The sequence below is a fragment of the Micropterus salmoides genome, unplaced genomic scaffold (genome assembly GCF_014851395.1).
Source record: "Micropterus salmoides isolate LMB-PRFRI ecotype aquatic unplaced genomic scaffold, ASM1485139v1 Ms_hic_scaffold_1, whole genome shotgun sequence".
NCBI classification, from domain to species: domain Eukaryota; kingdom Metazoa; phylum Chordata; class Actinopteri; order Centrarchiformes; family Centrarchidae; genus Micropterus; species Micropterus salmoides.
In genome coordinates this window covers 49,143,136-49,159,993 of record NW_024040040.1, presented here as the reverse complement: position 1 = coordinate 49,159,993, position 16,858 = coordinate 49,143,136, and the positions used below count along the sequence as shown (strand labels likewise).

At 40.8% G+C, this 16,858-nt stretch overlaps 1 protein-coding gene across 1 annotated transcript in view; it reads right to left on the bottom strand.

The window, feature by feature from the left end:
• LOC119912782 (cadherin-10-like) overlaps positions 1-16,858 on the bottom strand; it is a 56,620-nt gene that overhangs the window by 16,024 nt on the left and 23,738 nt on the right. Inside the window, 4 exon segments of the mRNA XM_038732046.1 lie at positions 784-971; positions 4,912-5,079; positions 9,010-9,129; positions 11,762-12,056. Of these exon segments, the coding sequence (XP_038587974.1) occupies positions 784-971; positions 4,912-5,079; positions 9,010-9,129; positions 11,762-12,056 (771 nt within the window).

Here is a 16,858-nt window from a genome sequence, read left to right as displayed (position 1 = left end):
TTTGCTGTAGTATTAAACCACACATCTACGGTCTAGACCCGCTCTTTGTGCATGAATGTGTGAATTGGCACTTGCTATATAAATAAAATTAAATAATATATAAAAAAAATGAATACAAATTAAATTGAACTTGCTGTTACGACTAGTAACCACTGGTGCCGCCAAATCAACCAGGACTAAAATCTACAGGATAATAACTTTGATGTCGTATCTTATTTTGATGTTCACTTCTAGTGCACATCTAGAAGAATATTTACACAATGTCTACACATCCTGTGTAGCTAAAGGAGCATATAAGCAGAGCAGCAGCAGCTCCAGTCCTCTATGTGTAGACAGCTGTATTGATTAAAATAAAAGCCTATCTGTTCCTTCAGACGTGCATGAGACAGATGACTGAAAGTCACGTCTGAAATGTCTCCTGTATAGATAAGCCTTTATTGTACATGTAAATTTTGACTGGATGGCTTCCTCTGAGGCAGTGTGGCGCACCAATAAGCTCAAGCAATGAGAGTGTTAGGGCAGCTTGACAGGCGAAACCCAGGGCAAAAGAAGATAACGAAGCACTAACTGTTGAGCATGAAGCTTACTGCTGTAATAGCTGTAATGTAATGAGCATATCATTGTTTTTATCTCTCAGCAGGACAGTAAGATGACACCCCCACCCCACCCCACCCCGCACACACACACACACACACACACACACACACACACCGCCCACTAGAAACTCCACTCTTGCTCAGCCCCATTACAGCCCTCGCCCAATATTAACAGATGGTCCCTGACCTTCCTCAACACGATGACGCCCTCCTGTGTGCTCCTGTTGGTGGTGATATCAAACATGCCGGGACCGTCACTCCCCATGATCCTGTAGTCCATCTCTGCGTTCTCACCGATGTCTGCGTCCATCGCCCGGATCACTCCCACCACAGAGCCAAGCTCGGTGGACTCGGGCACTCGGAATTCGTACAGGGCTGGGAAGAAAGAAGTTTGTCTTTGTGAATTGGTGGTTGGATGAAAAGAAGAATTGGTCAATCACAGCAGCATTGTCAAGGAGTACAGAAAAAGAAAAGGCTAGAGAAAGCAGGAGCGTAAGCAAGTCCAAGACTGAGCGTGTGTGTGAGCAGGGCCATGACAACTGAGGTCACGTCCTTGGTATTTCTATTCTACATCCAAGTTTATCACACATGGAGAGGTGAATCAATGCTTCTTTTAAAATTATTTCAAAATTAAAAGCTTAATCAAGAAGCATTAAATGTACGGTGGCCCTGAGGGTCAAAACAAAACAACATTTCACAAAACACAAAACATGAAAGACCACTTGTAGAACAGAGTGGTCCAGACATATCGTAGGAGTCAAGTGCAATTAGTCTGCTGTTATCCCAACCTACGTTTTTCACTACTTCATTACTTTGAAGCAATTTTGAGTTTGAAAATCCTATATAAATTACACTTATAATTATGTTGACATTATCCTGTTTGACTCGAATTGAAATTGTAATATATATTCCTAAATTTATTCATATTGCCTAACAATATCATAATCCATTTAAACTGGCTATTGATGCTACAGCATAACTCCACAATATCAACATGAACGTCACAAACTGCAAAACGACTTAAATTATGCACTAACTGAAGGTTAATTTGTCTCTGAATATAATAAGGTCAGCTGGAGGTGTAATCTGTTGGATGCTTTAGCGCGTCAGGCCTTTGGAAGAGAGTGACAGCATGCTGATATATTGGCAGAGACAGATGAATGGTTGTTGTTGCAGTTTAGATAACCACGGGCTGTGCTTTTGTAAATGTGGACTTTATTCCCTTAATTCTAATGCTTAAACTGTTAAAAATGATAGACTTTACCTTGTGGACCTCAGAGAGCAGGACTTCAATCTCTGAACTCTTAAAGTTCTTCTTTTTACTCATGTCATTTTCACGAATGAACACTTCCTGACACATGGGCCAGGACACATAGCCTTATATGTTGTTATTGGGGTACTAATTATGCTAATTTACAATTCTCATGAGAGCGCTCATTTGCGCATAGAAGGCATTCACCATGTTTACGCGGGTCATTTACACAGCTATCTGAAGTTAGGAGCGTTTGCTGAATCTGGCACACACCGTACAAAATAAAATTAAGAGAAAGTTAAGATACAAAAATGTTCTTGCATGAGGCCCAGTGACATTTCATAAAACATTTCATAAAATGCAGCAACATTTCAGATTATGGAAAAGATGGGACAACACTTCTTGTTTATGATCAGACAGAACCCAGGTCCCTGGTGACAGTTCAGTGTCATTTCCTGAATTGAATTTCAATTGTGTACTAGTACTTGCATGAATTTTAAACTGAGTTGAAAGGATGGGAGAGGAGGTTGAAATCAAAAGGGAATATTTTAACAAAGGACATTCATATTATGCAAGTCTCTATATGTTTGAACATGTCACGACATTAAAATTTCTCGTGGAACCCTTAAAACACGCCTGAAAGAATTCTGGGCGGCTGCTGTTCAACAAGTGACATCGCAAGGGCCATCTTATCAGAGCTGCGCGGACCTGGACAGATGTTTAGATTCAGATGTGGTAGACTATGAGGTTGATTTAAAGCAGAAACATGGTCTGTGTGTTAAAGACAGATGGTAATGAGAATACTTCGTGAATGAGATGTGGAGGACAACCCTTCGCTCTGTCATATGGCTCTATATTTTATTATTCTACTCTATACAGCACATCTGACTCCACACAGAAACACACTGCAGAAAAGAAGCCTTGTGTGTATGCCGTTTTTCTTTATTTTTCAGTAAAACAAAAGGCATGGCCAGATAGCCATCGAAGGGACTTCTGTGACGCTCACCATTCTAGTTAACTTTAACACATGCCCAGAGCGTGATCAGTTTCCTGACAACCAATCCCCGCAGCGTAGAGTTTAGAGTGTCCCTCCAGCTGATCCAATCTAGCACCAACCTACCGTAACACATCTAGTCAATAAACTCTGAAATGACCTAGGTTCCGTCCAATCACCAACAAGAAGTTGTGGTATTTTGTGAAATGTTGTTGTTGTTGTTGTTGTTTTGACCCTCAGGGCCGGAATAGGAATTCACCTAGAGATTCATTTACAAAAACACATAGGATATATCCCCTTACTCCCTAGCCCCTGCCACCCAACGAGCATCTGTATTTTTTATGACCCTGTTAGTGACAAAAGAAAGAGTGTAAGCGGGTGAGTCAGAGAGCAAGAATACAAGAGAGCAAGTCAGAGAGAGAGTGAGTCAGTCCAATCAGAGAGAAGCAATAGAAGAGTGGGGGAGAGCGCGTGTGTGTGAAAAGGAGAAGGCGATTGGGAGATTTAGTGCTGCAACATTCGTAGATCAGCTGTGGAAAGACATTTCATGGGCGATGAAACATATTTCATTTCCAAAACAGACATTTATCCTTTCACTTAAGTTTACTCGCTACTGAAAGTTTAATATGTAGCATAAATTCTGAGCCAATTTGCTCAACATAAATTAATTGTCTTTTTTTTCTTTTTTTTTTTTTTGGTAAGATGATTTCCTGGTTTGAGGCGGATATAAATTGATGGCTGCCTGTCGGCCGCGGCGTCCCCAGCTGCATCTCGTATGCTTAAATAAATAGCCGGACTGCAGGAGGGAACGGGCGTGATATACACACAGCCTGCGGAGACAAACAGCACTGACACACTAATAAAACATGCTGACAGTGTTTTGGCAACGCCTGAGTCGGCAGGTCTCTGTGACGCTGACACTTGCCTCCGCACACACACACACACACACACACACACTGAAAGCGACGCACCACAAGAAGGTTTCCCTGGGCTAACAGGTATTTAGCATTGGGTGGAAAAGAAGAGGCATCACTCCGGCAGACAACAATGATATCGTTTCCTGACACTCTACCTCCTCTGGGTGTCCCATTACAATATCTCTTCCTCTTTTTCCCTCTTTCAATCTTCCCCTCTGTCTGTCTCCCCCCCTCCCTCCATCACAGGCTGTCTTTATGTCGCCCGCATCACTCTTCCTCTTTCTTCCTCTATCTTCCCCTCCTGTCACCTCCTCCATCCCTGTCGTATCCATCTCCCTCCGTCCTCTCACTGTTCATTCATTGGTATATGGGCCTGAGACGACAGCGTCTGCCTCACCCCCCTCCCTCCCCCGAGCTGGTGGGAGGAGGCCGTGATAAATGAGGGTGACGGCGGGAGTTGTGCGGCTGCGTGTGTGCTGTGCGTTTGTGCACAGGCGGCGCCCACTGTACAGTTGGCACTTGCTGTTACTGAGGGGAAACACGACGACACCAGTAATCTGTCAGTCTGATCTGGCTTCCTTCGCCGTTTGCCAGATGCACAAGAGGAAGTGAGACGGGTGGGAGGGGGCTGAGAGAAGAAAGGGTGACAATGTGTGAGACTGAAAGAGAGTAGGAAGGCAGAAGAAAGGATGGATTGATGATTGATGAGTTAGAGGGTAACAAAAAGAGGGAAAAGGTGCACCAAGGACAGTTCGAGCACTTGGTTTTATGTAGTAAAAGGCAGCAGAAGATAGACTTAATAGCTGGAGATAGACAAAGAGAGTGGAAGAGTAGGGGAGATAAAACCCAGTGAATGTACTTTCTTCGTTTAATAGGGATTACAGGGCTGATCTGATGCACTTTGCAGGACCCTTCACTCTGTCATGTGGCTCTATATTTAATTATTCGCTGCCTTTAAGAGGCCCGCCTTAGTCACACAAAACCCAGAGCTCCCTGAAATAATCCATATTCATTTTGAAACTGACACCAGATGGGGGCTGCCTGCCTGGCACCGGCTCACAATGACAAGTGCTTTTCATGGGCTGAGTACTGGTCACTCTGTGTGTGTGTGTGTGTGTGTGGGTGTGTGGGTTTCCAGGAGGCTGTACTCACTTTTGGTGAAGCGTGGCGGGTTGTCGTTCACGTCGGAGAGGGTGATGCTGACTGTGGTGGTTCCTGAGAGGCCGCCCATCTGTCCAGCCATGTCTTTAGCCTGGATCACAACCTGGTAGTTTTCCTTGACTTCCCTGTCCATGCCAGGCAGGGCTGTCTTGATCAGGCCTGAGGAAAAATACACAGAATTGTGGTGAGAGTTTATTTTAATCTATATTATTAATTAATAGCCTAGTCAAGTGAATCATAAGCCTCTTTTTTCATATATTTCAGTTTTAATATGTATAAAGAAAATCAGAATTTCAGAATTCCTCCCAAAATGGCATAAGTTTGCCTGTTTCAGCTTTCAATATGTGAAAAATTCATGCATTTCTTTGTCATTTATGATAGTTAACTGAATATCTTTGGGTTGAGAACTGATGCAAGGATAAAACAGGTAATTTAAAGGCCCAACCTTCTAGCTCTAGGTAATTATAATGGCCATTTTTCACTGTTACTTGACATTTTATAGACAAAGTGATTAATTGACCAATCAAGAAGATAATTGGCACACTAATCGATAATTAGTGGCAAACCTAAAAGCATTTATCAATGCTTAATTTGATTGTTAAAAACCTGGATGAAAATCTGACCTTGCTGAGAATTGCGTTCCCAAACATTTTTTAACCACTTGCACTACCAGCAGCTCATTTGCCCATTTTACTCTTCACTTTCTATAACTAAAAGCATTTTCTGAGGTGTGCTCAGCACAAGAGGAACTCGTGACCTCGTTGACCTTCAACTGCGGTCAACAGTGTCCTTTTGCAGCAGCAAACATAACATTTAGGTGTGATGGAACATGAAATACAAAATTAGTTTAAAAAAATTATGAAACTGATGAGTTTAAGCTATGCAGTTTCTTTTTTAAAGAAGGGCTAGTTGAAAGTCATTCACTCTGTTCTAACTAGTTTATCGAGCTCCGAATTACAGTAGAATGATCTCTCGTCTATGCACAGTAAGTATACTGTTCCACACAGCAACAAAATGCAGTTTACAATCTAACTACAAGGTGCAAACAGGAGCAAAGTGCATATAGATATAGTGTAAATAAGGATAAATGAACGTACAATTTGAACAATAAACCAATATCCAGTGTACAGCTGAATTAATCGATCGACAGAAGAATAATTGGCAATTATTTTGATCATTAATTAATAACATGTTTTTATTCTAAGTGCAGGTATGAATATTTCAATTATATTTAGCTGTTGCTTTTATCCGAAGTGACTTACAATTGCTATACGTGTCGAGGTCGCAAGCCTGTGGAGCAACTAGGGGTTAAGTGTCTTGCTCAAGGACACATTGGTGGATGTGCCGCAGTGGGGAGTTGAACCCAGGTCTCTCACACCAAAGGGATGTGTCTTATCCACTGCTCCATCACCACCCCAATTTGCTGCTTTTCTCCGTTTAATTTATTGTCAGCTAAACATTTAGGTGACATCACCTCAGACTCTGGGAAACTGAAACTATTAACTAATTCATGATGAAATGATAATGGAAATAATCATTAGTTGCAGCACAAATACAGTGTGTACAGTATGAGTGAATGCAGCTATGATGTAACTAAGATATACAGTATGAACACAGTCAACAAATAGTATATCTAACAATCCCCTAAAATATTTCTGAAATATAAGCTTGTCTATATGAGCTGTATTGATACTGTTCTTTTTATTTATGCTTCTGCAGGCCAGATAATTAAACCACTATGAACATTTTATTACTGAAAGGTCAGTGCTCTTGCTTAGTATGCGCAGTGGCATGGAGCTCAGTGGCCACCCAGGAGCACATTTTGGTGTCTGTTTTCTCATGATTTAACTGGTAAGTGGACCAAAGGGCCAATCTACCAAAACCACAGCGCATTCCTTTAATTTTGTAAGTGTAACATTCACCTCCAAATGCATTTATCTTCTCTTTGGAATTAAGACTCTGTTAATGTTTAGCCTTTCAAGTGCCATGCAGTTGCTTACTTCTCGGCTCTGACACGTTAGATCTCTAGTTTGGAGTCAGGACAGAGACTGAGTGAAGCGGTAATTGGCAGCATATTCAAAAGGTGTGCTCCATCTCCCATCTGAGCCGGTCTTAAATCCTGTCTGCTATTACGCGTTTGAATTTGATGCATCGTAAAAAAAAGAAGCAGGTGGGGGGAGAGAGACAGAAACACGTAGTAGAGTGGGAGATAAAAGGTGAAAAAAAAAATATTTCACCCTAAATAAACTGCTTTGACAAACTTCACCACTTTCAGTCTGAATGGATGATTCATTGCATATCAAACAATAAGGAAACGGGAGAGGCTGATGTGGCGCATCACTCAGACTCAGTACAGACTGGCCTACACTATTCAAAGAAGCCCTCTTTTGCTCTTTTCTTCCCCCCATACATAACATGGCAAAAACCAAATGCAGGCACACTGCAACTTGTTTTTTTCCCTGCTAACAATGTGCAATTCATCTCACGGACAACACACTGTTTAGAGAACAGCAATCGTTCAGCCGGTGTTGCAAGAAAAGGAGCAAACGCACAGCCCGCCTTCTAGCAGCATCCCGCTTGCTCTATATCTTTGTCTACCTTTGTTATTGCTTAATGACTACAATACACACACACAGAGGAGAAGAGGAGAAACAAATCCTGCTTATAATGTGATGTCCAGGCATGTCTTTGTGTAAGAGGGGATGTCAGCTTACATACCACATGTGGGATAAACCATATTACTGTTAATCCCTCCACTAATCTGCAAATGGCTTTTTTTGTCGTTTCCCTTTTGTTTAAGCAAAAAAGACACGAGCAGGATGTGTTCCAAAGCGCACATTAATGATTAAAACTAGCAAGCGCTACATTTTGGGGGTTGGTGATTTGCCACTCTCTCTACTACAAATCCCCCTCGCCCGATCAGCCTGCAAGAGGAGGCATACATGTTGGTATTGTTGGTTCGGTTACAGTCACAGCATTACAGAGTTATTTCATGATAAATTGTTTTAATTTACGTTCCTGGTAAAGCTCAGCTAGCCTCCTCTATTTCTGCTTCACTTCGTGATTTGTCATGTTTCCCAGAATGGCCACCTCCAGACGAAGGGTGTAAACCTGTTGCGTTCTGTTGCGGGTTACATATGTAGGTGGGGGATGCAACGGCGGTAGTATTGTTAGAGCTGAGGAGTAGTGCACATTAGTTAGAAAGCAATATCCTTCATGGCTGCAGTACATGCTGGTCTACTGAGGCCACACTTGATAAGGATAAATTATAATCTTTGCCTTTTGTATGATGGATTATTTCTTGTATGGGAGCTACATTTGGTGCAAAATGAAGTGTCTACAAAGAAGACCCTGTCTTTTTATTCTGAATGACCAACACTAACACAAGGGGGTTCATGTTTGATGTTTTCGATACATTTCTGATATCAAATCCCACTGCTGCTGAGCTGAAAAGATCGCAACACTGCAAAAATCTCAACTTTATCACGTCATTGTTGTCAGTAAAGTGATTAAAGTCTCATCTATCCTATGAGATTATTTAAACTTAATTCCAACGACAATCATTTACTTCATAGCATTTTATAAAATAAAGTTTAGTTTTACTTGATTCTAGCAAAGCCATGCTGATTCATTCAAGATAATGACAATAATTTCTATAAAGTCCTTGAACCAAGTCCTATTGGAAACAGGTTTAAATATGCTGCTACTGTAGTGGCACATTTTTCTACTTTTTAGGAAAATAAGATTTTTAGGATATTAACAAACGTGACTTCAGATGGAAATTTCTTTGCAGTGAAAAAGCCCCAAAGTCCCATTGTTCATGAATATAGCATAATGCTCTGGCTTTTCAAAAAGTGAAGATTCTTGAAACAACTGGATTTTGGAAAACATGTTGAAATATTCTCACTGCTCTGGCAGATCTTTCCGCTTGTTTTAAGACTCAGTTCCTAGATGAATTGTTATTGACTTGACTTGACTTTACACTCTCAAACAACAAACACAACAAAATGGAGGCAGGGAGTTTACACCACCAATAGCTCTATATTGTTTGCATTTTGGGGTGGAATTTACGTTTAACTCAACACTGACCGGTTTCTGGGTCCACAGAAAAGTACGGCTGGCCCTCCAAGATACTGTACACCACCCTGGCGCTGTTCCCGTAGGTGGCGTCGTCTGCGTCTGTGGCTGTCACCTGAATTACAGAGGTGCCTGGGGGGAAAAGATTCATGACAGTGATTTAGATCAACTCTTCAATACTGCTGAAAATTACCTGCTGGATAATTGGTTAAGCTGATGCACCTTCTGATGGTGTGTCCAATCCGCTTCTAATCATGCTCATGCAGAATGTGACTGATCATTTCTGTCCCTTTGCATTACCCAAACCAATCTTTATTCCTTGGCCACTTATACCCTTATACATGATTGATTTTTGCAGGTAATCGATAAGTCCTAATGTATTTTTCCAAGTATATCTCTCTAAGCATACAAGCAGCACCGACACCGGTTCTTTGCAACCCCCACCCCCAAGCCTATTAGCGTATCCACAGATCTGGAGTGTCTAAGAAGCCAAATATCTGATAGCAGGAGAATGACTGTGATCCATTTTCTCTTCCAGAGATGCTGAAGCCCCGTTTCAGTAGAACAAAGGGAAATGGTTAGCCAAGTGCTACCTCCCAAATGGCGCCTTGCGGGCCCAAGTGTTGCCTCATTACATGCAGAAGAAAATTAATTGAGTAGAAATATTTAATGGCAAAGTGGTATAAATATAGAATTGTGCAATACAATGGGATAACGACTCCATGAAACTTCTCTAATTTGATGTCAGTTATGATCTGAATGGGGCGAGAGGAGAGTTCCCCTCCTTTAAAATCAATGTCATTTGTATGGATGAAGGATGTTGTGGAAAAAAAAAATTAGGGGACCAAGAAAGCAGAGAGAGAAAGACCACGGTTGTCTGATTTGGTGTAAGTGACAGTTCGGGAGGATTCCTGAGCAAGTTCACCGAACCTTGATCACTAATACCTTTAACTAGGGAATTAGACTCAAAGAGGCTTTTCTGACATTGCGGCTTTTAGAAAATATCACTGATCCACATCAGCCATCTCATCGCCGACTTTGAGCTTTTGAAAAGAATTTTCTGACAAACAAGTCAGGAATAATCGCAGTTTTTGTGCAGGGGGAGTAAATTACCTTCAACTATAATCATTCAGTTGTCAAAGAAGGGGAGCGTCAAAGTCGTCTGTTACTAAGCGTCCGAGAGAAGAACGTCAGAGCTGTGAGACTATAATAAAACTCAAAGTGTATGTCACATTTAAAGGGGCAGTGTCTCGACGCAGTCACTCGTGAACACATGCTCTGCCAAGCGGTGACATCACACCTCGGTTGTTGCCATGGGCACCCGTGCTGCCCTTAGATAAGTGCTGGCCTCTCTCTTGGGGTTGCTGAACCAAGTGACAACTCTGTCACATGTCTGGGCTGCAAGACCGATGTCCCTCAGTCCCTGAAGCAGCAGCAGCAGAACAGAGAGTTCACTCCATGTTTTCATGCAAGTATTGATTAGGAACCTTTTTATATTGTTTATCTATATTCATGAGTCCAGTATGTACTTTTAGACTAAGAGCTAGAGCCAAAGTGCACGGTGAATTAAAGTTTAATTGGGTGCTGAATGACAAGAAGAAATTATAATAAGAATACAGCAAATGGTGCTGTCTCAGAAACTGGCACTGCGGCAATGGAATCCATAATTATTCACTGTGATGACACAGCTGACAATGCTGGTAATTAAATTGAATACTGTTTTAATAAGATACAATACTGTATTTAAAAGATTATCTGCACCAGTGCTGTAACCGTCACAGAGACGCTTTACCTTGTTTATTCTCTGGTCATAAAACAGCTCCTAGGCTTTCTCACTTAATTAGTCGGACCCTCTTTGTTGAGTCTGCATCATTATTATGATTGATAAAGTCCCATTGATCCGGTAAGACTGGCATTTTAGAACGTCTCTATCCTATCTGAATCATAAGCCTTTTAATCCTGCTCCTCACACGCACAAGCACACACCTTCATTTGTGTAAGCACTTAATTATTGTCTGTTTTATGATCAATAAATATGGTTTTGCACAATAAATGCAACTCGCTTTGTCTGGTGTACACATTCAACAACTAATTTCTTATTTCTCATTTCTTACTGGATATCATAGTTACATCATAGCTGCATTCACTCATACTGTATACACTGTATTTGTGCTGCAACTAATGATCATTTCATCTCCTGATTATTGTTTTGATGAATTATTATTATTATTATTATTTACTGATCTATTTTTTGGGGTTGTTTAGTTTTCATTCATCATTTCTCTATATGGCCAAACTCAGGAGTGCGGGGGTGGGTGGGGCTGTGTATGGTATGGGTGATTCTTTTACAATGCCTAATGATTTAGGTGTTTATCATATCACACTGTGTGACGAATCTTAACTCAAGATGAACCTTTTCCAGAGCTTTCAACCACATCTCACAGTCTTCATCAGGAGATGGATGGAGTCCCTGCTGATGAAGACCAAGGGATGTAATTCAAGGCTCTGGGAAAAGGCAAGTAAGGGGACCTTGAGTTGATTATTTTGTGACAAAACTTCCCAGGTCAAATCTGAACCTTCACGTACAATCACACTGATGTCCAATAAACCTTTGTTCCACTGTTTTCCACTGCTCATATTCTACTGATACCATTCCACTACAAGTCAAGGACTGATGAATGATCTCACAGCCCTATAGTGTATATGGATACTACAACATGAAGAGCTCATGAAAGTGTGAGGAATATTTATGGCAGGCACTTACCGATGTCAGACATTTCAGGGACGCTGGCCATGTACGGGTCCTTGGTGAACCGAGGCTCATTGTCGTTGATGTCGTGGATCTTGATTATGAACTCGGACTGACCCTCCAGGGCCTCGTTGGTGAAACGGTTGACAGCTTTGGCGTGGAGGATGTAGTAGGCCTTCTCCTCCCTGTCCAGCCTCTTGGTGGCGTGGATGTCTCCTGACTTCTCGTCTATCTTGAAAAGGGTCCCCGCTCCCTCACCTGTGAGGACGTATCTCACGCTTCCATCTCCTCGATCTGAGTCTGAGTGAAGCTGTGGAGAAAAGAAAAGAAAACATGATAATGCGGATCCCCGCAGCACCAAAACAACAATTTCAACCAGCAGTTTGTGGCATTTTCATTTTAATAAATTTCCACTTTGCAGCTCTCCATTGTCAATTGTTATAGCACAACAGTGATTCAAACTCCAGTTTATGAAAGCTTTCACATTTGGTTAATTTGCTCTTATGAACACTAAGAATCAGCTAGCTCTTTCCAGGGAAATATCTCCTAGTTAGCATGACCAGGAACAGTCAATGTGAACTTCATCTACATAAAGTCCAAGAAAAAACAGAATCATCACACATCTGGCAGCACTGTTTGATTGACAGATTTCTGACAAGTGCAGAGCAAAAGAAAAATCCAGCAATGAGCACTTTCTACTACAGATGTCAAAAAAATCAAATTTCAAAGCAGAATCACAGTTTTCCACTTAAGTATTTCTGATACACTGTGCACATATCAGTGATCTGACCAATCTGGGCCTTGGCAAAGAAACACTGACAGCTTTGATAAGTACGTTTGGTGTTATTTAACAGATTCATATCATCTTTAGTAAACTGTCATCGCGTTACGACGATACACATTTGTGGCTTCACCTCGCCTGTGAAATTCACATCCTGCCAAGAAGAAAACACACAGCCGGAGCGTTTAAAATGTAGCATTTACTGGTATTGTTACATACAGGTTGTCACACTTTTTACCGCAGGGCCACGGTGGCATTTTCACAGTGATGTAAAACAGAATGCCAGTGGGTCGAAGTCTGTGAAGTACCAGCATGAGTCCACACACGTCCGCCAGCCTGCCAATCCCTGATGGATCAGCAACATGACCAACATGCCAGAGGACCACGAGAGTCCACTTGTCTGTGGAGCATCTCATTATTATTTGCTCTCTCTCTCTCTATCTCCTGTTTAATTTTTTTTCTGCATGAACAGCAGCTTAGCATGCACTGACATTTTAATTCCACCACCAAATCCCCCCAACATATTTATCTCAGAGAACTCATCAAAAGCTTGTCCAGTCGTTTCCCCTCCCACTGCTTCCCTGCCTACTTCCCTTTACCCTCTTTAATAACCAAGGACATGGTAATAATTGCAGGGGGAGGTAAAGGGTAAAAGGAGTGTACATGTTTGCAAAGTACAAACTGAGGCTAACGCCATCTGAATGTTTACCCCTATAAGTGGGTGCTAGGACGTTATTCTGAGGTCTGTTACAGACACGTTGTTCACTCAAGTAAGCCTCACTCAAGTTTGATTTTGATGGTTGGGCTGCATATTTTCCTTTGAGCGTGAGTTGTTGTGTTGTCTACGTTCTTGGCTCTGCCGGTGGACAGACTGAGGGGGGATATTGTGCGTTGCAGCTGGGTCACGTGGGAGCACACTGCAAAGTCTCCCTTCTCATCATATATTAAAAAGCTTTTCATCCCAGGTGCTCGGAAGCTTTACTAATTCATGCTGTTTTATCAGGGCAAAGCTGGCACATGTGAGACGAACAGCTTTGTGGATTAGCATCTTTAACACTGTTTTGTTCGCCTGCTTGAATGCTGGTAAAAATGACTGTTTTCATTCCTTTCTCTGTCTGTCCAACCAGCCAGTTGAGTGTGTTGCAGAATTTTTGCATCTTCGGATTAGGATCTAGAGTGGAGCACTGTTTCATTAACCCATTTGAATTCTGGTAAAAAAAAAAAACACGTAAAAAATAATTTTTTTCTTATGCTCTCTGTCGAACCAAGCCAGCAGACTATCCAGCAGAATTTTATTTGTTTTCTGTTCTGCTTTACAGTATGTGCTTCCAAACAGAGACTCAGTTGGCTGAAAACAATCCACTTCAACATTATTATCTTTCTCCCGCTGTTATAGCTGCAATGTCCTTTTCTATGATTGTCTATCAAGCTGCCTATCTCTGCCGGCACGACAATTCAGTTAATAACCGTTGAGTCCTCTCCTTTCGGCTGAGATGTGCGATAGACAGTGTGACATATGCTGTGTCATTTCTATGGAAACAGAGAGTTCTTGTGGTTCTGAAGAGTTCCTCCTCATTCCTCTGAAGGATATTACAAGGCAGCTCAGAGTATCGAACTCCAGGACCTGCTACAGTGACTCCATCCCTCCCAGTTGCCCACCTTGCTGGTGAGGAGAATTTACTGCTGCCCTTCTACTCAAATTAAGAGGGGGAAAAAAAATCTCTCCCGGAAATCAATGTGGCAGCCCAACGTGCATTCACAATGGCCCTTTGATCAATTTATATTGAAAATACAATTAAACTGTCACAGGGGGAGAAAAGAAAGCCACATGTGCATTCACTATGGTCACCATGAAGCCCTGCCACATCAATAGCTAGCCTTTTCTCCTCTGCCCTCCTATGGTACCAAATCGTATAAAAGGCAGAGAGCATGACGCTATATCCATTAACATTGGGACTCCTGGGACATTGCAAAAAAAAAAATCTTCAACTTATCAAGTCAATTCTAACTGTAACAGAGGCCAAAATCCTTATTTTCTTAAAGGAATAGTTTTACATTTTGGGAACTATGCTTATACGCTTTCTTGCAGAGTTAGATAAGAAAATCAATACCACTCCTATGCCTGTCCAGTAAATATAAGGCTACAGCCACCAGCCGATTAGCTTAGCATAAAGTTGTTTTCGCACTTCCGTTCTCTTACGGATGAAACAAATGAGATGCAACATGTTAATTAGTTTTACAGGTGCAGGTAGATGGATTTTGTCCAACTACCTCCTTTAAAAGTCCTCCTTTAAAATGGGTTATGTATGTATGTAACAGCAACATAAAATAAATTTCAAAATGTTTTCAAAAGAAAGTGACTTATAATAAGAGTGTCTTGAGTTGAAAAAAGTCTCTGCACTCAAATCAAGAAAACTTAAGTTGATTTGCATTGGTTGATTTGCAAACAGTAGAAATATTCTCACGTTTTAAGAAAATTAAGCTTTAAGGACTCAGTTGCAAACAAATATGATTGGATAAGATTTCTTTGCAGTGACTCAGCTGTGAAACAAACTATTATGCATTTACTTAAATCATTATATCTTCAATCATATGCTATATATTTCAAAACCTTCCACTCAATCAGCCTTCTCTGCTAAGTGATATCATAATATTTCCGATGGTTGCCATTTTTTCACAGTAGAAGATATTTATTTCTGTTCCTACGTGCTTCATCTTCCAGTTTGAAGTGGGCTGACAAGTGAAGTGGTACTCATCAGACATCTGTGCGTGAGAACTTATAAGCGATCCGTCTTTGTTTGTGAAATTAATCAGCTTCAAGTGCAGCAAATGTTAGTGCAGACTCGATCTGGCCGCCATTTGTGCTTCACTCGAGTTAGGCCAAAAAGATGGCACTGAAAATGGGCTGCTTAGGGCAATTAGCCAGTTAGCCTTTAAGGCCTTGTGTCCTGGCCTGTCGAGAACTGGCTGCCTTCTATGTAGCCAGATGGTAGCCTCAGACTGTGCACAAAAATAGCCTATAAAATGTGTGTTGATGTGTAAACTTGAGAAATGCAGTCAAAGTAGCAGAGACTTAAAGGTGAAATGTCAGTTAACATATATTTCTCTCTTGAGGACATCTGACATTTTGTTTTGTGTGCCATGCATAGTTTCCAGCATGTTATCTTTTAATTACGGGTACATCTCAACATTCACTTTGCTGCAGGGCCGTTGCTACTACTGAGGACACAGATGTCATGTCCTCAGTGTTGTTTCTGTGAATTTGGATTTTAACAACATGAGTAGCAGTTTACATTGTGCAATTACACACAAACCATACATGGTGTCTTTTTAAGGCTGAGTCTTTATCTTAGACTCAGTATCTTTAAATTTGACATTCTTACACTGCAAAAAATATACATTTTTTGATCATTTAAATCATTTTTTTGTGTTTTCTTAACAAAAAACAAAAAGCAAAAAAACAACTGCTAGTATATTTAGACCTGTTACCAATAAAAATCAACTAGTTTCAAGTTTTTTTTTGAAGAAATAAACAAAACAAAATGAAATACAAAAGGCTTTAAAGGGTTGAAATACCATTTAGACATTATTTAGACTGATAACATTTACAGTAAATATAATTTAAAAAGAAGGGTTTGCAGACTTCCACCATAGCCATAGGTCCAGTCTTCTATGATATGCAAATCTACAAATGTAACAACTATATATGTTTGGATTTTTTCCAAAGATATTAGAATTACAGTGTGTCAAAATATGCTTGTGCCTGGCTGAATCTTCATCATCTCAGCTGTGCATTTATTATGTTCACGCAGGTCTGAAAATCCAGAATTGCGGATTAATCAGAAAAAAATCACATCCCCGGTTGCTAATTTCTTACACATCTGATGCATTTGTTTCTACAACATGTTTGAGGTGTCTGTTATGTTTTGTTATATGTTTAGTTGCGGCACACTTTAATTTGTGCAAAAAATTCAGTTAATTTTGCCATAGACACCAGTGTTACAACTGACATATCTAGCAACGTTAACGAAAGTAAAATATAATTTGTGTATCCACTCTGTGATTTGGATCCACTCCATAATTTAATGAAAATTGGACCAGTAGTTCTTCTGTAATCCTGCTGACAGACAAACAAACAAAGGGCACCGAAAACATGACCTCCTTTGCGGAGGTAATGATAGTTAGTTATGAAATATGAAATAATTAACATTTATCAGCAACCATGACTTTTTGGGTTCTTTTTGTTAAAAAACATCTTCAGGGGTGATGGGGTTGCATTGGGGAACTTGAGCTTGAGACGTCTATATATCTAAAATTCTGCCCACAGCCCT